Raw genomic sequence first — 24,508 nt, forward strand, 5'->3', positions numbered from 1 at the left:
TATTGGATATAACGTTACACTGAAAAGGTTAGTAAGCGATTTTATCACACTGACATCATGTTAACATGTATAATGTGTATGTCTTGTGGCTATAATTGTCAAATGATGTGTATTTTAGCATTTACAGATTGTACCCATTTCCCTTCCATAATAAGTCCTTACCACCATTTTTGTTTTATTTTTTAAGCCTTTAAGCTCTGAAGGTGTTTTTAAAGATTTCCAGTTTCAGTGGCATGTCCAAAATGAAAGGCTTAAAACTTTACAAAAAACCAAAGAGGGACAATTGTTTGGTATCATTATAAAATTATTATTTTTTAATGATATTGATTATGATAAATTATGAGACTCTCAGCCTAAGAAACTGCTGAAAAATCAAACAAACTTGTGCCAAAAATGTACTTTTTTACTTATTTTTCTGATCTGACATTAAATATTTCAGGGTGTAAATAAGGTAACTCCGAAAAGCTGCTTTTTTCTGTTTTCATCTATTTCTTTTTGCTGTTTTGTTCCCTGTCATGTCACCTGTAACTGAGTAAAATGTTGTGTTGACAAAGCCATCAAAAGTCACAGCATTACAAAAATAACGTGTTAACGTTAATAATAAGTTAACGTGTTTTTAGCCAGATGTGTGCACATTATGCTTAGTGTGGATTATCTAATGATCTATGCCTCTGATTATGTTGTGTATGGGCTCATTTTAAAGATAATCACCTCCTCTAAGTAATGGTATGTGCTATTTTATTTTCTGTTTATTTTTCAGTTCAGTTTTGGTCATAATGCCTATATGCATTGTAAAGTATAGCTTCTAAATACCTATTTTGTGTTGGTCAAGACTGTAGTTGTTAATATTTTGATAACTATTCCTTTCTCTGCAAGCTCGGCTGGCCAATCCAAACTTAAAGGGTTAAATAAATGGGGGACAAGTCGAAATAATTTTTAGTTCAATACTGTCAATTGAGCTTAGCTTGTACTGAACCCAGAGCAATCCTTTTAACTCAACATACTTTACTCTATCAGTATTGCCTTAACTACTTATGTTTACTTGTCAGACACATAATGATCATGAATCATATGATCTCAGAATGCTTTATTCTAGCATCTCAGTATAATTATACATGCTAAACACTGATTGATCATTTTATGTAAGTAAATCTTGCATATGCATGATTGAACTTGTGACTCAGACTGTCCAATTAGACTGAAACATTGGTGAGAGCTATTGTTGTTGGATCAAACTCAGTTTGGCTAAAATTAGAGAGCAAATTCATGCACTTCAAGTTTTTTGTTTGCTACAACAGAAGCACAGAGCAATCATGGTGAGAACTGAAAAGCTTGGCATAGAATGGGTTCAACTAGGCATTTTTGGCAACAAGAGCCATTTATTTTCTGATGCGTGACCAGAATTTTACCCCCAACCCCACCAAAATAACAGTGCCCATTTTTTCCTTTTTAGCAAATAATAGTAGGGTACAGTTTAAAGGGAAAGTTCACCCATTCAAAGGGAAAGTTATCCTCATGTTGTTCCAAACTAATGTCTCTTTCTTTTGTGAAACACAAAAGGATTCAAGAGATTTTAAGATTCAAAAATGAAGCAAAGCACCTTAAAATGCTTTTCCTTGCTCTGTGAAGCTTTCAAGCTCCAGTCCTGATTCATTGTTATTGCTTGAAAAAGAGTGACCAGTACAGTCTTTAAACTGTTCCACAGAAAAAAGAAAGTCAAATAGTTTGGAACGACATGAGGGTGAGTAAAGAGTTAACAAGTATTCTTTATTCATTCTGAAACAGCTCCAACTTTCTCCTGAGTGGCCGTATTTGGTGGCTCTGTCACATAGTGCAGTATTTTTGCTCTTCACCGTGTGAGAAAACATAACTTGCTGGCATTGGCCGAGGGAGATTGGACATCTCTGTGACGAATGATATGATTTGCTCCCCAGTGTAAGTGCTTTGAAGGGGCTATCTCATTCCATATGTCCTCCAGTTCCACAAGACTCAAATCCCTTCCTATATGATACTTATGTTTGGAGCGAAATGAAAAGCAGACATATTGTTCTGAGTGCATGTATAGGGCTTTTTTTCTTTTTAGTAGAGAGAAATGGGAAATTTATTTTATGAGAGCTGACCGAGTGACAGACTAATAAAGCTTTTTTTTTTTATTCTGCCCTAATGGATCAAGACAACAGGGTAGGATGGGTTTTAGGATCGGTGAAACTCCACGCACATGACTATACTAGCGTTCGCTGCCTCACGGAAATGTGAACCTGCCTGGGCTGAGCACATATTAGGTTTGGCGCTTTAAAGAATTGTTCACCCAAAAATGAAATTCTCTGATCATTTACTCACCCTCATGCCATCCCGGATGTATATTACTTTCTTTCTTCTGCAGAACACAAAAAAAGATTTTTAGAAAAATATCTCAGCTCTGAAGGTCCATACAGTGCAAATGAATGGTGACCAGAACTTTGTAGCTCCAAAAAGCAAAAAGTACTTTTTTTAATATCAATCTCCACTTTTAGATGATTCTTCTTTTGTTTTTGGCGATTCACATTCTTCGTGCATTTTGCCCTACTGGTCAGGGAGGAGAATTTATAGGAAAAAAGGACTTAAACACTGATCTGTTTCTCACCCACACCTATCATATAACTTATAAAGATATAGATTCAACCACTGGAGTCATATGGATTACTTTTATGCTGCATTTATTTGCTTTTTAGAGCTACAAAGTTCTGACCACAGTTCACTTGCATTGAATGGAACTTTAGAGCTGAGATATTCGTCTAAAAATCTTTGTTTGTGTTCAGTAAATTAAAAGAAAGTCATACACATCTGGGATGGCATGAGGGTGAGTAAATGATGAAAGAATTTACATTTCTAGGTGAACTATTCCTTCTATTCTGTTGGTGAAGAATACTGTATTATAGTCAGTGACAGTTTTTTGTTTTGTACATTAATGTGAGTGAATTTTTCATTTGAAGATCTATGTATTGTGCTGTTTAGGCTCATAGCTCACTGTGCACTTTATTTTCAGCATTCTTCATTTCCGAGTCCCGGCTCCCTATGTATAACCGTTCATAAACCCTTGCGGTTATCCTAATATCATCGGTTACCATGCACATCCCTAGTCATGATAGATCTGCTTTGATGAAACAAAAATGGTGAAGACAGACCATGGCAAAGAACAATCCCAAATGATATCTTCTTAATATCTCAATTGTTTCTTTTAGACATCAATGAGTTTAAACTTCTTAGGCTGACTTCTTAGGTTTTTCTGTTGAGAAAAAAACACCAGTGATCTTATGTGTCTCATATCAACAAAGTCTAAAACTGTGCTTTGATTGCCCAAGGTCTGCTATCAAATATCTTAAGATTGTAATATAACTCAAACATTTCTCATCAAATTTTTGCAAGTCCAAATTATCTAAGCTATGCTATCTACATTAATTTTAGTGCTCTATACTCGTACTGTATACCAGCAACTGATGCTTTTGTGTTTATTTTAAATTTTTTAAAGGAATTTTAAGAGAAACATCAGAGATGATGTTTCTTAAATGAAACTGAGATCTTCAAGTCTCCTTAGCTATAAAATTCTCATTTTTAAGGCCTTAACATTTATTTCTGATAGATCAAAGAAAAAAGAGGAGAAAACATGGCTTTATTGTTCATAAATCCAGCATTTCCGGTTCACAGTTGTCATGGAAATTCTGTAATCTCATTAACAGGGCCATTGCTAAGCCCTTCAGATGATTTGTACCCATGTCAAATGCATGTTTTTAGTGCTTTACTCCTACTAGGCATGCATAAGCGGCCCGGTATTATGACAAAATATCAAAGGCATCGTTGTATATTCTCAAATGTCCCTGTAAGGTGCATGAAACAAATGAACATGACAATCAGAAATTCTGTCATACAGATCAAATCAGAAAAATCACCCTTACAAAACATACCTTGGTATTACCATGGTTTTGTACATAAAAAAATGTTTATTATTTCATTTAAAAACACACACACACACACACACACACACACACACACACACACACACACACACACACACACACATGCACTATGTGAAGTGCATTTCAATTTCACAGGAAGTTATCCCATTGTGTTGTTGTAAATGACAGAAAGGTGTTAAACAATAGACTATGCCTGTGGGGACAGCTGTCTGTAGCCAGCCCTCTAATTAAACACATGTAGAAAATAGTCTGAATGGACGTGGAACAATAGCAAAGGTTCAGTGGATCCAGCACCGTGCATCTTCATGAAATATACAGATCTGCATTTGTACGATGAAGAGCGCTGAACCACCGAGAGTGATTATTCCACTCTATGGATTGCTCGCTGAAGCATAGACAAAGGTTCGACGGCAACCTTTTTCCATTCGTGTGTTTTTGTTGTTTAAATTTGCTTGGGACAGTTTCAAACAGCCTCGAAATATTCATTTAGCCCTTGTTTTGCATATGAAAAGGCTGTTGTTTTGCTGATATTTTTACAAAGTAGATAATTAAGAGGTGTTCAAACACCTGTCGATGGGTCTTTATGGCTCTTTATGGTTTTTATGTTTATTCAAGTCTTTATTTTAGAAATTATGAATCTGTGGCTGCATCACAACTTGCATACTTCTACTAGCACTAAATATATGTACTTCTCTGTTGATGGAGAAGTCAGTGTTGGTGAAGCTACTTTGAAACTGTAACTTTCCAAGCAACAAGCTACCAATAACTAAACATAGTTGTATAACTAAAAGTCAAGCTACTTTTTAAAAAAAGTAGTTAGATACTCTAAGTTACTAACAAAAAGTAGCTATCTGCATTGAAGCTATTCAAAAAAGAAAATATGTTTCATTTTTATATTATAAATGTTATATTAATGATATTAATTACTTATGCAATCAGAAGTTCTGATTGCCAAATTAAAATAATGAGTGCATTGAATTGAAAATATTAATTTATACCAAATATAAACCAATAAAACTAACTACACTGATGCTACTTGAAGAAAATATTTTTAACTGATAACAATCAGATGATATTATTTACTTATTAAAGATGTTCTGATTGTAGAATGAAATAATATAACCTTGTAGTTATATATTACATTTTGGTAATATTTACATATTGGCTTAACAACAATTAAACACAAAGAACCGATTCACTTAAAGCTTTAAGGGATAGTTCACCCAAAAATAAAAATTCAATTATTGTTTACTCACCCTGGTGTTGTTATAACCCTATAGGACTTTCTTTCTTTTTCTTAACACAAAGGGAGAAACTGTGAAAAAATATTGTGCTCAGTAATGTCATACAATGTCAGTTTATCAAGCTTCAAAAGAATGCAAAAGTATAATTCAGAAGTCTAATGAATTATTCCATGAGACTCATGATTGTTATGAAAGCATACTATGAGGTTTGGTGAGAAACAAACCAAAATCTAGTGTATTATTTAGTGAAAATGTTCACTGACCGTTGATCTCCTGTGGATGTTCATGATAGGGCACAAGAGCAAGAGTTCATGCAGCCCCCTTACGACATTGGGGCATTCAAGCGAAAACTTGTTTTGTTTATCTAAAAACAGGTCTGCCACAGTGATAGTGACAACAGAACACAACACAGCTGCACACAAAACAAAGAACAGAACTTACTAAACATGTCTGAAGAGTTTGTAGCCAAAGAATTGATGCATTTCTATGCCCAGCCTTAATTTTTTTAATGGAGTACTCGGAAATCACACACAAACATAAAGGTGGCTACAGGCAGCCACAGTCACACCAGGTCCTAACCTGATGGCAAACAACACGTGATAAAAGGTATATTTTCTATGTTAATCATAGTTTTTGTCCTAACCAGCAGTGATGAGCGATGGTAAATTCTATCGATCGCTTGTTTTCTATTTTTGGTATCGCGCGGTAACTCTGTCCACTGTGAACTGGCCCCGGTCCAAAAACGTGGGCATAGAAATCCATAAATTCTTTGACTACAAACTCTTCAGGCATGTTTGAATTTTCATTTTTGTGTGAACTAATGTTTTAAGTATGTAACTTTTTCAGTGTTAAAATATTTCCTCCTATCCCAGCTTAGTATGCAGAGACAAATATAAGTAAGCCATTCATAGGTTAATTTCCTTGAAAACTGTAAACACTGTATCTCTGTGGCGCTATGAATATTCCTCTGTTTGTTTTGAGCGACCCACCCATACTGACGCACGCAACAACATTTACTCAACCAATGGCGTGAATTGGGGGTGGGACTATCTGTTCATTTGATCGTGCCAGACGGGGGCATATTCAGAAAGCTGCTTTAAAACAATGTTAATTTTTGCAATTCCGTTTGGTGGCGCTAGTGCGGCAGACATTACATACTTTAAAATGTTTACATTATTTAGATTTCTTAGCACTAAATTAAAGGTAAGCGCATTTTATTACCTCCTCAGCTCTATGGCTGTGTTCACATTTTGAATTATGTAGTGTTTTGTGACGCTACACCGCTACCCGTTGTAAAAATGTCGCAAGTTACTGGGAAAGCTATATTGTGAAAATAGCTGAGCTTCTGTCACTCTTTTTTTAGTTTGGACATCCCTACCTGTACTCATTAGTTGCTGTTTCCACATTTTTTAATAACAGTCATCAAAACTATGAAATAACACAAAGCAGTATGGGAATTACGGACTGTAGTGACCAAAAAACCCAACAGGCTGCATGAACTGCGGTAAAAATGAGCACTTTAGCAGGTCAGCAGTTGCATAGTCTCTGTGGTTGCTCTGGTTGGATGGGACCCGGTAGCAAACAACATGTTTTTTTAATGATATGACTTTGTGCTTTGGTTCATGAGACAGCTGCAGGTACTTAATTTTTTAACTTCTAGTCTTTATGTGGCATACATCTTTGTTGATAATCCTATCTGACTCCTAGTTTTATGAGGTATATTGAGATGTTACTGTCTTTCACCAAAAAGATCAAATGGCATAAAAGAAGGATAGAACAGTTACAGTCACTGTAGCTCATATGTGGGACAGACATCCATGTTCTTTTTTATAGATAATTTAAAGTATGTTTCTCTGAATCTCTTGGCTAATGAGCTGAACCAAGCAAGGAAATGTTGCTAAGAGGACCTGTGGTTCAAAATCCAAACATCATTAATATTAAACGTTTATTCCTGGACACCATGGAGAAGCAATTAAAAAAATAAATAAATAAATCTGTCTAAAACCCAACACAAATTATTTAAAGTCAGCATTTTTAGAAATCTCATTGAAATTTAATAGAGAACTTGTGAGTTTGTGGTTTTGCTAAAATTGAAAAGATTTTGGACGTTCTGGCTTAAGCTAGAAACGTACTCTACGTAAGTACACAAACTCAGATGCGAATGTTCAGTGTCACGTTTATGTGTGCTTTTGTTCATGTTTTTAATAATGTTTTTGACTACATGTCTTTTGTTTCGAAATTGGTTTACATCCTTGTCTGGTCATGTGTCTTTGCCATGTGATTTCCTGTTCCCCTCAAGTGATCCTGTCTTTTATAGTCATGTGACCATCTTGTTTCATATGTTTTGTTCTTACTGGTTCTTGGTTTATTAGTCTTGTCTTTTCATTGGTTCATGTTTATTAGTCTTGTTATCTTGTTATCAATTCAGGCTTGTCACTGGTTGTTTTGTTATCTTGTTAATGCTAGTCTGTGTATTTAAGCCCTCATATTCGCCGTTGTCCTTGGTTAAGTATTGAGTTGGTGTGATATTGATTGTAACAGTCAAGTTAAGTCGTTTGTTTTGAGTTCATTTTTAGATACCAGCACTCTAAATAAAACTGCACTTGGGTTATCACACATCTTTGTTTCGTCCTGTCTTTAGCCTGTCCTGCCTGCTCCATAATGTTACATTCAGCCAATAAATTCCAATTGTGCAGTCCCATTGTACATACTTAAAGGAGTAGTTCACCCAAAAACAGACTGATCACACTGTGAAGATTTTATTTGCTTTAATTGATCTGTGGTTACCGAAATGCGAACCACTGCCCACAGTGGCCGAAACTGTAAGTGTTGTTAAATGTATCGGTCAAGTGTCCTTGTGAGTCCACAAAGTGGTACCAAAAATGAGTTGTATTTTTCATTGTAAATGATGCAGTACAGTCAACAGGAATGCATAATTTATTAACCCTACACCCTAACCCAAACTCCAACCCTAAACATATCTATCAGTGAAGTAAAAATTTAATTTTAGAGTGAAAATGCAACTTCCAAATCTTTCTAAAACCATTATTTATTTGAAAACTATTACTTCCTGACCTGTGTCTCAGAGGTTGCTGACACAACACGCTATCAGTTGCGCTAGAGGGAAACACCTGAATTGATGTAAGGTGCTTGTCAGTAATCCGACTGAAAAGGGTTGATATCAGGGTTACACAAACCTTTGGAAGTGCAATGTGTCCATTTCCCATGTGATCAAGTTGAAATGAAAATTCTACTACTATATATAACTACTTAAAGGGGTCATGTCATGCTTTTTTAGAATTATATTATTTTCCTTGAGGTTCACTTAGAATGTTAGTAAAGGTTTTTGCAGAAAAAATGACCTTAGTATTAAATGACCTTTTTCTACACTGTCTCTGGCCCTCTGTCTGAAATGCTCAGTTTTCTGTGCTGTCCCCTTTAAAGGAATAGTTCACCCAGAAATGAAAATTCTCTCATGATTGACTCACCTTTAAGCCATCCCAGATGTGTATGTCTTTCCTTCTTCAGCAGAACCGAAATGAAGATTTATATAAGCACATTTCAGCTCTGTGTGTCCATACAATGCAAGTGAATATGTTCCATCAGGCTGCTGGCTGTTTGATGGTCCAAAAGGCATATTTAGGCAGCATAAAAGTAATCCACAAGACTCCAGTCGATCAATTCATGTCTTCTGAAGCAAATCGATAAGATTGTGTTAAAAATAAATAGATAATTAAAACTTTATTTACTTTTAAAAAACGCTTCCTGCTAGCAGTCGACGTATCATGGAACTGTTGGGTGATGTAAGCGTGATGGCGTGTACACATGAGAAGTCGGAAGCACACGCTTTGTTTACAACAGAGGAAAGAAAGGTCGCGCAAGAGTTAGGTCATTTCAAACAGCATCACAGCACTGGACGGAAGTAACTATTTAAAGTTAAAAATGTTATAATTATTGATTTGTTTCTTAAACAAACCTATCGATTTCCTTCAAAAGACATTAAGGGTGTGTTCACACTTGGCAGGTTTGGTTCGATTAAAACAAACTCTGGTGCGATTGCTCTGTTAATGCGGTTCATTTGAACAAGTGTGAACGCTGTCACCCGAACCTTGGTGCGCACCAAACAAGCGGACCGAGACAGTGGGTCTCGGTCCACTTCCAAACGAACACTGGTGCGGTTCGATTGATATATGAATGCAACATGGACCAAAGACGTCTAAACGGACCAAAAACTGGAAGTAATTTGCCTAATACTTACCTCAAGCATACCTGGTTCTTCTCATCATAGGAGCTATGTTGCCCATTACAGTTCGGTACAGGTGTCGGCATTGCCGTCAGCCGTCCTTGCAGCATATCTTCATTTGTGTGTGCAACGGAGGAATTCCTGGCACTGTTTTGACTCCTTTACACATTTTATTAGCTCTTCGTTTGTTCTCAGCTGGTAAAAATACCACCATATATACATATATACATATATATATATATATATATATATATATATATAACGAGCGCATTTCGCCCAGCAGCCAGCATTGTTTTGGATGTTCGGCAAGTTCCGTCAAAATATTTACGTCATTAAAGCTGTCCAATCAGGTTGTGACTTTTTCCTGATGCCTTTGGTTTTGTATCGTTAGGTTCCGTGTTAAAAATGCCAGTGTGAACGCTAAGCGAACCAGAACTAAATGTATCATTTTCTTTTTTGGTCCGGACCAAGAGGACCAAGAGAACCGAACTACAAGTGTGAACACACCCTAATTGATCAACTGGAGTCATGTAGATTACTTTTATGCTGCCTGAATATGCTTTTTGGACCATCAAACAACCAGCAGCCTGATGGCACCTATTCACTTGCATTGTATGGACATACAGAGCTGAAATGTGCTTATAAAAATCTTCATTTCGGTTCTGCTGAAGAAGAAAAAGACATACACATCTGGGATGGCTTAAAGGTGAGTACATCAAGAGAGAATTTTCATTTCTAGGTAAACTAATCCTTTAAGTCTTCAATATACACGACCACTGTGTAATATGATTGGCTAACTTCATTAAAGTGCAGACCACCCACCGCCGACACTCGTGCAATAAAATAATTCAAACATGCAAGTGATTTACAAAATCCCCTGAAAGCACTCAGTCCAGGCAATCATTAATAGCTATATGCCCCAATTTATGTAAAGCACGCAATAAAACTACTACAGTTGTTCTGACTGAAATAACAATTGAAAACTGAACAAAGTCTGCATTCTGTTTCTCCCGAATACTTACTGTATATTATTAGCCGTTACAAAATTTGGTGATACAATAATGTTATATAAAGTTGAAAACAGTGAACATAGTCCATACTTACACAAGCTGCGAATGTGAAGGGTTAATAAATATGTATACAGCTGTAATGGATGGTTGACCCCAGTGTTCGCCTCTTTTGTGTGGCTGTGTAATGGGAAATACAGGATGTTCGCAGGGTGGGAAGTCCCCCTTCAAAAAAAACGGTTAACTATACAATTCCTTACATATCAAATAAACAGTAGTATTAGATTTGTTACTCACCAGCATTACTGTCATCTTGATATATTGTAGCTGGCATTGCTCCATCTTTCAATATAAGTTTCTTTGCAAAGCTTAAATCATAATGGTTCAATAGAATACTTTGAGAAACACCCGAACAAAGGTTAGTCCTCATTCCTAATGTTTGGATGCTTTAGAAGGCTATGCAGAGATGCAGTTTTTCCACAACCAGGAACACAACAATGTCTGGGGACCTTGCTTGACATCTCAATCTTTTTGTTGCTTAAAAGCAATTTTTGTTACAGTAACAATAGCCTTCAAAGTACCTTAGCCGCTCTATCAGTTCACCGCGACGATTAGTTGTGGAGGCGGGGATATTCAAATGAACATCCCTTTCCTACATCACTAGGAGGCTGGTTTCAAAACGAGTCGTTTTTGCAGGGTGGAAACAATAAATGCTGTTTTCGGACTCAAGAGGATGACATGATCACAGATTTTTAGAGGGGTGAGTTGAAAGCCAGGTAAATAGGGTACAGCAATGCCTATGGTTCACATATTGTACTTGTGTAGATTAATGGGTCTCAATAACACTTCACCCTGAGCCATTAAAGCCAGTCAGGAGCTCTAGGAAGCACATCAGCCAGCTTTTAGATGCAGAATTAAACAAACTTTTGTGTCTGTATTAGAAAGTGATAAAGAAAGTACAAGAGAGAGAATGTCTTTTCAAATTGCCATGACAAAGGTTTGACAGCCAAAGCTTGTTGATGACTGAAATCACTTTACGATGTTCATGAGAACTGTCCATGTAAAAATGCAAAGGGTCAAAGGAGGTATTTTATTTTGATTAAAGATTCCCACAGTTTCTTTGTGAATAAATAATCAGCACATTTACTGTTCCAAAGAACTTCCACAGGTAATTTGACCATCAGAGTTTTTTTCTAATTGCTGTTATAATAAGGTAAATGGTCAGTAATTGCACTCGTGTCTGTAGCTTTTAATTTAAGTGCAAAAATTGTGGCTATTTATTGTTGAACTTGAGGGAATGCTTTTGTGTGAACTCTCTTGTGTCAGTGGCTTTTATTATGCATTTTGACACATTATCTGTCAGTCTGCACTACAGTTTTCACTTCTGTGTGAAGTGCATTGGTCTCTCTAACTTATAGGCAGATAGATTTGAGTTAAATGTCTTCCTTGCATTAGTTACTTTACTAGTTGCACTATTTATGAAATCATTTATGTCCATATTCATGTTTGTAACCCTACAATATGATTACATGGGATATTGACATGTTGCTTTCGAATTAGGGGTGTAAAGAAATACTGTACCGCATTGTATCATGCAATCCGATGCTCACTATACAATATCATATGTATCGTACGATACATAAACAAACACATTATAGTGTAATTAAAACCAAGCAGTGCAATATTGAGAGCTGCGGAACAATCTCCTCCCTGGAGAGGCGGCGCTGATCACTCACAGGAAAACAGAGCAACACACTTACAGTCCATAGGCGAGAAGATCGATGCCAAACGGCAAGTAGATTGTTCTGTAGTGGTACAGCTTGTCGAATTTGCCAAACAATGGTGTCGTCCTGGTGCTACAGTACATCAAACATGTTGTTTTATTTATACAGACATCATGCAAATCGGTGGATTTGTGAGGCAGAAACAGCAGCAGTAAGCTTAACAGCCACCTCTCCCAGCCGACACTGAGCGTGACATGCACAGCAAGATGCTCATAAGTTATCAGTCATAACTATCAAAAAAACGACTTATTCAAAAAACTGACAATGTAAGAAACCAGCGATTACAAGAGACTTATAATTATCTGCTTTTGACTTCAAAATTTTAACAGCTTTGAGAACAACACTTACGCACACGTTATAAGTTGGTAATAACGCCTGTAAAGTTTACATGCAAAGTGAAATAGGGAAGAGGGCAAACAAATTATGTGTGCCGATCGTTTTTGCTCAAGCCACTAAATAATATTGGATTATGTTGCCAAAAATACACCTCTTTAGCTACGGTCTCACATATGTCAGCAGAGAAGAGTCCGTTATATTAGCGGAAGAGCAATTTATAAAATTTTAATTAAAGTTAACAAGGTAAAAAAAAATATATATATATATATATATATATATATATATATATATATATATATATATATATATATATATATATATGCATGGATGAATCGTTCACTATAAGACTATTAACATGCATACAAGAAAATAAGTAAGTATACATTTTGATTTTATGCCAACTTTAACCATAAGTTTGAGCAATAGTTATAGTAAATCATGCGTTAGTAAGGACAACTAATAAGGTGTATACAGGGGACAAACATACTTTATTAAGATATATAAAAACATTGTCCAGATGTCGTCCGCATGGATTTCCAAGATGCATGATAATACTATGTGACATAATCAGGGTTGGGAGGGTTACTTCTGAAATGTATTCCACTACAGATTACAGAATACATGCTGTAAAATGTAATTTGTAACGTATTTCGTTAGATTACTCAAGGTCAGTAATGTATTCTAAATACTTTGGATTACTTCTTCAGCACTGGTAGATTTTTTCACTTGTTTTGACTATAAAAACTCTGCCAGTACAGTAAGACAGAATACACATGTTAAAAATACATTCTCTGAAAAACTGAAATATCTTATGCAGTGTTATTTCTAAAACAAGATAAATCAAATTGATCTTGTTTTAAAGATTTTTAGATATTTTTACAGGAAAACAATACAAAAATTATTATCAATTATTTTTGCCCTAATATCAAAGGTCTTACTAGAAAAAAAGAAATTATGATCCAACGTGAATTTTCTTGATAAAAAAATATGATCGTGCCTGGTAACGTGCATGTAAAATGGCTAGAAATAGCATTTTAGCTTAGCATAAAGCTGACAATTTACACAAGGTTTATTTCTATTTCTTCTGCCCAAACTTACTTCAAACTTACTTCTCTGTCTGCTCGTATGAATGTAACACATCATAAGAAAGTGTTTCACCGCTGTTCAAATGCACTTTGGATCGCATCATTTATATGTATAAATGTTTTCCATCTGAAAGGACTAAATATTAAATGAAACAAATGACAATAAAATGCAAAGTAATCTCTTCAGTAATCAAAATACTTTTTGAATGTAACTGTATTCTAATTATCAATGATTTAAACTGTAACTGTTGTGGAATACAGTTACTTCAATTTTGTATTTTAAATACATAATCCCGTTACATGTATTCCGTTACTCCCCAACCCTGGACATAATCATATTTTAGAGTTTTATTTATACTTTAAAAGAAATTCATGCTATTTAAAGCAATTAAGGCCTCACTAACAATGGGTTTAAATTATTAAAAAAAAGAGAAGCTTTTTAAGTGTATTGTAAATTTAATAAGCTTTTGGTTCAAGATTAATATGTAAGGAAAACTTTGTTTTTGGTTGATACATTTTTTTCTTTATCAAATATTTGTCTGGGGAGCAGCCGTCTTGGCTTAAAGCTTCTAATTAACTGTTCTGTGCTAATTAATCAAGAAAACTGTGGCTGTAGGCCTTAACCAATGATTCATATATATGCCTTTGGCAAGGAGTACATCTGGGAGTTAGTTGACTCAAACTTCATTTGAACTGTACTCAGACTTCAGAGGTTTCACTTTTATAGCTCCGGAGACTTATTGGAGTTCTCAATTATGTTTCATTCAAGTATTGACATTGTCTCAGATGTTTTCTCTAATACTCCTTAAATAAATAAACAGACACCAATGACACAATTGTTGACACACAGTAAGAGTTTAGAGATATGAAATTAATTGTGGGTAGCATAACTCAGATAATTTGGTTTTGGAAGAAATGTATCAATAATGTTTGCTTTCATATTGATATTTCAGATTGCTTGGCAAATCTGAGCACAGTTTGAGATATATTTGAGATTCCTTCTGAAACTCAGACATGTGAAATTAATGGGATCGTTTTTGTCAGGAGAAACTTCTGAGAAGGATTCTTAATCAAAATGTGCTTTCCATTTAAATTCATTTGTGTCTAGGAGAAACGAGATATTAAAAAGTTTTATAATTTATGTTGTTTGTTTTTTTAGATGGACATGCACACAAATATCAACATTCACACACAAACACATACTACATACTACATGCATGTAAAAGAAATGAGGGCTTCTGTTACGTGCATGGACACAGATAAGGGACAGGAGCCATTACTGTGATTAAAAGATTGGATTTGGATCGTGTCATCTCTGTGGAGTGGCAATGAACATTCCTGTTATAGAGTCCTGATGTGCATGAACTAGTGCAGAATATTAAATACCTCTGTCTGATCCTGCATCCTGTCCAGCTGGGGAATCAGACGAGTGATGAATCAGATCAAACTGTTCCCCCAAAGGGGGGTGCAGTAAAATTTACCACAGTTTACACTATAAATTCTGCGTGACAGTTCTGTTACAGCTTCCATGGGCCTTTTTGTAATGTGTTATTTGTAGAAATAGTAGAAGGATGATGGGGATGATAGGGAGATATATAGGGATTCAAGCTCACACTGCATTGTTGAAGCATGTGTGATCGTTAGTCCATGGCTGTAAATTGAATATCACTGTTCTTTGTAATATTTAAAGGGATAGTTTCCACAAAAATGAAAAAGATAAAAAAAAAATTCTGTCTTTATTTACTCATGTTGTTCCAAACCCATATTCTTTTATTTTTCCGTCAAAAAAAAAAAAAGAGAAATTCAATTCTTGGTGACCATATGTCTGTCAAGCTATAACAAGTGGTCTATATGACTTGTAGACTATTCTGAGTCTTCTGAAGTCATATTATATGGATACCATATATATATATATATATATATATATATATATATATATATATATATATATATATATATATATATATATATTTTTTTTTTTTTTTTTTTTTTTTTACACTACCATGATAGTAATATGATGCAATTTTTTTTTTAAGTAACTTGGGGTACAGTAACGTAATTACCTATACATGTACAGTAAGTACGGTATATACTGAAGTACCATGGTATTACAATATAGGAGACAATATTCAGAATTTAGATTATTCTGAAAAATATACAGGAATACTGAAGATAACCCAATAAAAAATAATATTGTATTACCATATGTTTTTTGACATGAAACAATGGTAACACCATGTATTTGGAAATGGTACAATGGCCAGGGACGAATTAACCACCGGGCCGATTGGGCCGTTGCCAAGGGGCCTCTAAACCCAAAGGGCCCCGAGCTCTAAACCAATTATTTATTTATTTTGAGATATCTCATAAATATCCACGTAAATATCAGCCTTATGTGAGATACCATTTGTTTGGATGAATGTGTGCTGGACTACAGCAGCACGAGCACAGACACTCAAGTGCGCGCTCAAGGAATCTGCGTCTCACAGGTGCAGCGTGTTTAGAGGATGGACTACAGAGAACAGCCTCTGATTCACAAAACGCTTCCAAACACAAAGATAAGGTGCAGTTTACCCTGGCTGTGTACAAAGCTGTGGTTTAAATTCATATAAGCGACAGAATTCGTGCAACATTATGGAGGACTTCAAAATGTTTAAGTCCTGCATGCATTTAATATTTAATGATAAAGCAAAAGATGCCTTAATACCCTAAATACACTATATGGCCAAAAGTTTGTGGACACCATATGTGCTTGATGAACATTTGATTTCAATACCATAGGCATCAATTTCCCCCTTTGCTGTAATAACAGCTTCCACTCTTTTGGGAAGGCTTTCCACTATACTGTATGTAGTAACATGGCTGCAGGGATTTGCTCTCATTCAGACACAAGGCTATCAGTGAGGTCAGGAACTGATGTTGGTCGATGGGGCCTGACTTACAGTTGCTGTTCCAGTTCACCCCAAAAGCGATCAGTTCAGGTCCGGGCTTTGTGCAGGCCAGTCAATTTCTTCCACGCCAGACACAGTAAACCATTTCTTTATGGACCTCACTTTGTTCACAGGGGCATTGTCATGCTGGAACAGAAGAGGGCTATCCACAAACAGCTGCCACAGATTTGGAAGCACACAAAGCCCAAGCCATTACATAAAGAAACATTAAGATTTTTCTTTATTGGATTTAATGGAGTAACCATACAAACTTTTGGCCATATAGTGTATGTGCACGGTAGCCTTTTCTTATATTTGGTTAACCGTAAAGAGTTCACAAACGGTTATTGCGTTATTTGTCGGGAGTGGGGAATAAAGAACGTTTATTGCCATGGATGCGTCAAACACAATCTCAGATAGCAGGGAATAAAGTGCACAGTGAGCTATGAGCCTTAATAGCACAATACATAGATCTTCAAATGATAAAATCACATTAAAGTCGAACAAAAATAATCTCTGTCACTGCCTGCAGCAGAGTAGGCCTGTTCTTAATCAACGGAAAATGCGTAATTCTGCCCGGGCAGGTTCACTTTCCATGAGGCAGCAAATGATACGTTTTATAGGACTTCTTCGGGATGCTTTGATTTTTAAATGATTCAGCATTTAACTTATGTAATTATTTTCTGGGGTGGGGGGGTGGGGTTGGAATATTGGCTCACCGTTTATCAAATGCTGAAACTTTGCCAAGTGAAAAACAATCTGGAATCATGTGTAACAATCACATTAAGTCCTCTTTGCAACCTGAACTTCATCAGAATGTCAATTTGTGATACCAGCGCTGAAAAAGCTTGATGCAGTGCAACAAATGGTGAAACAGAACATAGGTGTCTTGAGATGCGTTTATAAATATTAAAGTTCTTTTAAACGTAGCACATTGTCTAAAAAAAATGCAACGGTCCTGCACGGCACGCTGAAGAGTTGTGGCACAACGATCAAAGACGTCCGTCCAGTGTGTGTTTACATGACCTCGACGCACGTGTGAACAGCCCGTAACTCGGCCTATAGCCTACTTGAAAAACTGACCTGAACCTGGCTCAAAACCGGTGAGTTTGTCGGGTACCGTCGGACTCAGATTTGGACATGGTACCTTTGTAATACCTTTTTTTGGACATAGTACCATGTTAATACCATGTTTTTGGAGATGGTACCAATAGTAAAATGTGTTTTTGGACATGGTACAATGGTAATAATATATATTTGGAAATTGTACAATAGCAATGCTGTGTTTATTTGGACATGATACCTTTGTAATACCTTTTTTTTTTGGACATAGTACCATGTTAATGCCATGTTTTTGGTGATGGTACCATAGTAATACTGTTTTTTTGTTTTTTCAATTATGGCACCTTGGTAATACTTTGTTTTTCGACATGGTACCCAGTGTTGGTCAAGCTACTTAAAAAAAGTAGCTAGCTAAGCTACCAACTACTCAACAAAAAAATGAGTTAAACTAAGTTAAAAGCTACAACTCTACAAGCTACACACCAAAAGTAGCTTGCTACATTTAAGCTGCTTTATTTTTTTCAACCAGATGCACAGAGCATACTGTCATAGACAAAGCATCTCATCACATGATGTTTATCTAAGCCATGGTACACTGTAGTGCAATACAGTAAGCGATATGCAATGTATGTGCATGTAAAACACACACACACACACACACACAAAAAAACATGTAAATTGTTATTTATACATGCTACCTATACAAATCCATGTGGTCAAAATGAAAAATCAAAATTTTTACATTTTATTTTTCATATTTATACTACTACCTCTACAAACCCATGTCCATTTGAACATAATTTCCTTTGCACATTCCTGTATAAAAACGTGCATATACTATTCATCTTTTCCTGTAATTCTGTGTCTAGCTGTTGTATTTCTGTATGTATTAGATGCTTCTGATCAGAGGCAAATTCTTTGTGTGTGTGTGTGTGAGCACATCTGGGCAATAACAATGTGATATGTGATGGTATCAGATGGTAAAACCATGGTACTTTGAGATGCAATTACCATATTTATAAACTATTCTGTATTTACATGGTGCTTCAAAGTACTTCAAAGAATACCATGGTACTATCATTGTAATTTGATATATGACTACCATATTCATATACTGTACAATTAAATTTAAATGGTACTTCAAGGTAATACAAAGAATACCATGATACTACTTTGGTGCATTACTAGCCTATATGATTAACTTATTCATATACCATTGTCTTAATATGGTGCCCCATAGGTAATGGTACATGTCCAAAAAACATGGTAATGCCATGGTACTTTTTATGTGTTTTCGTGTAGGCTACTAAATGTTTTGATACTCTTTAGGTGGTACAATGTTTTTAACTGCAGTGCCGTTCACAACTCTTGGTGACAGAAGCTTCCAGGGCACAAACAATACAGCAATAAGTCTGTAAAAAAAAAAAAAAAAAAAAATTAAATAGAAAAAAAATATAATAAAAATAAAAAGTAGATAGAAAATAAAGTATATATAGAAATACACAATAAGACAATAAATAATATATAATGGCATAAGAGGTGTGGTATGTTGGATAAATATAAATAGACTAAGCTGTGTATTGCACATTAATTATTGCTCAATGGGGCAGTTTTAACTGTTCATGAGATGAATAGCCTGAAAAAACTGTTCCTGTGCCTGACGGTTCTGGTGCTCAGTGCTCTGTAGCATCGACCAGAAGGCAACAGTTCAAAAAGGTAGTGGGCAGGGTGAGTGGGGTCCAGAGTGATTTTTCCAGCCTTTTTCCTCACTCTGGAAGTGTATAGTTCTTGAAGGGAGGGCAGGGGGCAACCAGTAATCCTCTCAGCAGCTCAAACTGTCCTTTGTAGTCTGCTGATATCCGATTTCATAGCTCAGCTGGCAAAGGAAGTACAACCTCTGTTAGGCCTTTTTCACAATGGACTCAGTGTGGGTCTCCCACTTCAGGTCCACTGGCAAATGATAGGACACCTTTGCAGGTTTAGTTTCCATTGATTGCAGATCCACTGCACCCGTATTTAAACATTTTCCATGAGCATGTTGGCAAGTGAGAGCGCGCACCAAATGATTCAGCAGTGCGTGCGTGAGCTTTCTGAGTTATTTAGATTGAATCATGAACCGATTCAGACCGCTTTCCTATCACGTGTGACCAATTCATTGTAAAAATCAGACTCAGATGAGCGATTCATTTGTGAGTCTAACATCTTTAGTTCTGATTCAAAACTGCTGATAGTAAACACTGGTGGGATGTATGATGTAGCGGTGTAGCTTTTGTCAAAGCTACGCCACTGGGGGCCTGGGTAGCTCAGCAAGTATTGACGCTGACTACCACCCCTGGAGTCGTGAGTTAGAATCCAGGGCATGCTGAGTGACTCCAGCCAGGTCTCCTAAGTATCTGAGCAAGGTGATTATCAGCACAAAGTTATTCCAGTTCATAAGGAGCTGTGCACGCTGTTCAGCTTACTCCCAAAGGATGAAAGTGCTCAACACAAGTCCGAAGAGACAGCGTGTAAGTGTTTTAATGTCATTGTTTTCACTATTGCAACATGCTCATCTCCCGTTTGTAAATATAATACAGTTGTAGACACTGGGACATTTTCATCTTTATGTTTTATTTACATTGCATTCGGTCGCGACTCGCGAGTGGACGCTTCCCCAATCATCGTACTCAAACCACAAGGATAAAACTCCAATATAACAATAAAACCAATATTTTCTGTAATTGGACTCTGGGATGGAAATGTTTCTTTATTTGAAAAATATGAAGATTATAATAAGTACAATGTGATCATTATCATCGCAAATACTCTAACTAATATAATCTTTACTCGGAATATACTTTTTGTTTTGTGACGTACTGTATACCACTGTCTTGTTCTAATGCTCTTTAATGTGTAAAGGCACTTTTGTTTGCATATATTCTTGCATTCATCTAATAAAAAACGTATACTCGGTGAAGTGGTCCCTGCTCACATACATCCTGTTTGAAATAATAAAACAGCATGACACCGTTTTTCTTTACTTCATTATCCCTGAGTAATGAATGTACGGTGAGGTAGGTCTGTTTAGATTAAGTATTTGAGATTAATTGTACATAAAATATTCCATAATAATTCCGCGCTGTGGGCACTGTCGTTGAAACAGACTGCACACTACTAAGCGAAGCTTCCGCTCTGCGAATGCGGAAGTGTGATAAAGGCCTGTTGGTTGTGTCAGATTTTTTAGACACCTGAAATGTACTGGATTGGGAAACAATGGGTTAAAGTCTCATTTGTGGAGGCCGACAGTACACATAATCAACGACCGCCCCATCTCCCTCCGATCTCTGGATCTGTCCTTCTGTACTTAACTTCATTTTACTAAAACTCCTCTAATCCTCACAGATAATCGGTCAAATGGTTTGTTCATATACAGTATCTACCTGTTGTAAGGACGCCCTACGGTTCACCCACACACCGAGACCTTGGTTACCTTCTGTGCGTTAGCTGACGAGACATAATCGTTGCTCCACTTCTTCTGCTAAAAAAGCATCAGTCTAGGTTTATCAGTCACTGGGTGAATCGTACTTAAAGTAACCAATCTGCAATTGACCTGACAAATGATGTAATAGCACAGATAATTCACTACCATATCACGTGTTATTTTCCAGTAAAAAATCAAGTTGTCTATAGAAGTAAAAATACTATGCTAAAAACACTCTAGCATGATTGTGTTCATATAAACCAGAGAAAGGCTACTCATAGAACAATTAAGGGGAGAAATCATCATCATGACGGCTATACACAATGTAAAAATTATTTAAATGCTGTTGTTACTTAAAGGTGCTATTTCTACTTGATCTGACCCTTAAAGAAATAGTTCAACCAAAAATGAAAATTCTCTCATCATCTACTCATCCTCATGCCATCCCAGATGTGTATGACTTTCTTCTGCTGAACACAAACAAAGATTTTTAGAAGCTCTGTAGGGCCATACAATGCAAGTGAATGGTGACCAAAACTTTGAAGCTCCAAAAAGCAAATAAAGGCAGCACAAAAGTAATCCATAAGACTCCAGGTTAAATCCATGTCTTCTAAAGCGATCCAGTCGGTTTTGGGTGAGAAAAAACTCCAAAATGTAACTCATTTTCCACTATATATCTCGATGACGCCTTGTCGATCATGATTTCAATCTCGATTACACTTCCTAGTGCTTGACGGATGTGCAGAGTGCTAGATGGTGCTTGGAAGTGTAATCGAGCTTGAAATCATGATCGACAAGGAGACTGATGATGTTAACATTTATCCCAAAACCAACTGGATCGTTCAGAAGACATGGATTAAACCACTGGAGTTTTATGGATTACATTAATGCTGCCTTTGCTTTTTGAAGCTTCAAAGTTTTGGTCACCATTCACATTCAAGTTTTTGATTTGATCTAAAAAAGCATATTTTATGACATCATTTTATTCAAATTTTATTGGTAATTTAAAATGTTGAAATGTAAGCTTGGCGAAGAGTTTTGGAAATTTCGGTTTGTCCTAATTGGAGCTTTACTTGTGTGACTGGAAACAGTTGCCCAGGGGTGTTACCAAGTTGGCTGGCATGTGGAGGGACATGTATTAAAGAGGATTTTTTATCTCAGTCTCCCCTCTTTTCCTTTCAGATCCCCCAGATCAGTTATGCTTCCACAGCGCCTGAGTTAAGCGACAACAACCGCTACGACTTCTTTTCACGGGTGGTACCACCAGACTCCTACCAGGCCCAAGCAATGGTGGACATTGTCAAGGCGATGGGCTGGAACTATGTGTCCACTTTAGCATCAGAGGGGAATTATGGGGAAAGCGGAGTAGATGCCTTCGTTCAGATCTCTCGAGAGGCAGGTACAGTCACCGTACAGTTAGAAAAACTTTGGATTATGATGTTCTGAGGCCACTTCCACACCAATACGTTTTTGATTGAACATGTATTGATTTCGCTACATTTACACCTCCCATCTACACTGCAACTGCATTTTCCTCCACCGAAAACACGCTCTCTAGTACCACATACTTTGGAAAACTATTACTCTAGGAAACCCAAAATGTATTAGTGTGGCCGTGGCTCGAAAGCGTTTCGATGTAAAGCAGTCTTTTTTAAGCAGCACTGCATACAGTATGACAATTATATAGATGTTCCATTAATATTCTATATTTCAAAAAGTTCCAAAGACGAATATGACTGGGACAGCTGTATGCATTTATACCCATCTGCTGCCAAAACTTCATGGTGGTCATTAATATAAATAGATAGTGAGTCACATTCGGGGAGAGAAAAATTTCTGTCTGTCTCTTGTCTCTGACAAAGGTGGTCTGTGCATCGCACAGTCTTTGAAGATCCCACGAGAGCCCAAACCAGGAGAGTTTGACAAGATCATTAAGAGATTAATGGAGACCCCTAACGCCCGAGGGGTCATCATCTTTGCCCACGAGGATGACATCAAGTAAGTGAATTATATAGCTTAATGTATGTTTGATAATGAAGACCTCTCGTGAATATCTCGGGTTAAATTAATCTTTTAAGGGATAGTTCTTTACACACCCTCATGTTGTTTTAAACCTGTAGGACTTTCTTTTTTTAGCAGAAGTTTAGCAGAATGTCGATGCTGCTCTTTCCCAATCAGTGAAAGCGGACAGCAGGGTTCCCACACCTTTTGACCAATTAATTTCCATGATTTTTAAAGTCATTTGGATTACTGCATTAGGATTTTTAAAAAGAACATTTATAGAGATTGCACTCACAAAGAGCAATTTCTAGCTAATGAAATGTTGTAGCACAGAGCATAACTAGAAAACTTCATATTCACTATAGAAATTTAGATTTGCCTTATTTTCATGACTTTAACAAGTCTGGAATTTCCTATTTTTATGTTTCCAGGTTTGCAATGACTATGGGAACCCTGATACATTGTTACAACATTATTGTAACTGATGGTAGGCCACAGATGTGGAAGTTGTATTTAACCCAGAGTATTCCCATGAGATAAAAAGAAAAATCACTGGAACCACTGTTTATATGTGGTGTTATATGCTCTAAACAGTTTTATATTTAGTTTCTGGATTTTGAGGTGCAAAAGATGCAAAATAGGAGTGCACTAATGGCTTTTGCCTTTTTTAATTAATTTTTTTTTATCTTCAAATGAAGATAATTATTAATAATTCTGTCTGGAACACAGCTTATTCCATTTGTGGCTGTGCTGTAAACAGACTGATGTTGTCACAGAATCGATAATGGTTCACTGCAAAAAGGGTACATGTGGATTATTTTATATAATTGACCTAACTTTTATTAGTAGTGTTCACTAAGTGTAGCATCACTAAAAATCACTATTAAACTTCAGCGCATAGCTCTCATTGTTTCTATGGACATCATTAGCTTGGTTTCCAACAACACATTTATGCAAATTTTGGGATATCACATAATTCTGGATGGAAACACCAAAATATGCATAAAAAACTAATCAGAGTGACTATTTACACTAGGTTAAAATAGCACCTGCCACACTGCAACCCTAGTGATGCTGCAATGGCGTGGGGTTTAATGACTGTGGAAATGTGTTTTTTCATGCGAAAGACTCAGGTTCGATTCCCCCTTTTGACCCACTTTTTCCCATCCTGTTTTCTGTCTCCACTCTTAATATTTCCCTTTAATGAAACTTTTAATAATAAATAAAAATAAATATAAAGGTTGATTTCCTCACTGTGATTTGGTCACGGTGAAGGTCGGGGAGTTGATCCGGGTCAAATAAAACATGGTTTTACTATAGTAATATTGTGGTAACCATGTATTTTGGCAGAAACCATATTTATTAATGCAGTTGACCATGGGGTTACTACAGTAATATGGTCT

At 36.3% G+C, this 24,508-nt stretch overlaps 1 protein-coding gene across 1 annotated transcript in view; it reads left to right on the forward strand.

The window, feature by feature from the left end:
* Nucleotides 1-24,508, forward strand: part of LOC127415019 (metabotropic glutamate receptor 6-like) — a 93,048-nt gene that overhangs the window by 21,357 nt on the left and 47,183 nt on the right. The window contains exons 3-4 of the mRNA XM_051653475.1: nucleotides 22,287-22,503; nucleotides 22,967-23,102. Coding sequence (XP_051509435.1) covers nucleotides 22,287-22,503; nucleotides 22,967-23,102 — 353 coding nt within the window. The remainder of the gene's footprint in view (nucleotides 1-22,286; nucleotides 22,504-22,966; nucleotides 23,103-24,508) is intronic.

The sequence above is a fragment of the Myxocyprinus asiaticus genome, chromosome 24 (assembly GCF_019703515.2).
Source record: "Myxocyprinus asiaticus isolate MX2 ecotype Aquarium Trade chromosome 24, UBuf_Myxa_2, whole genome shotgun sequence".
In the NCBI taxonomy this organism is placed as follows: Eukaryota; Metazoa; Chordata; class Actinopteri; order Cypriniformes; family Catostomidae; genus Myxocyprinus; species Myxocyprinus asiaticus.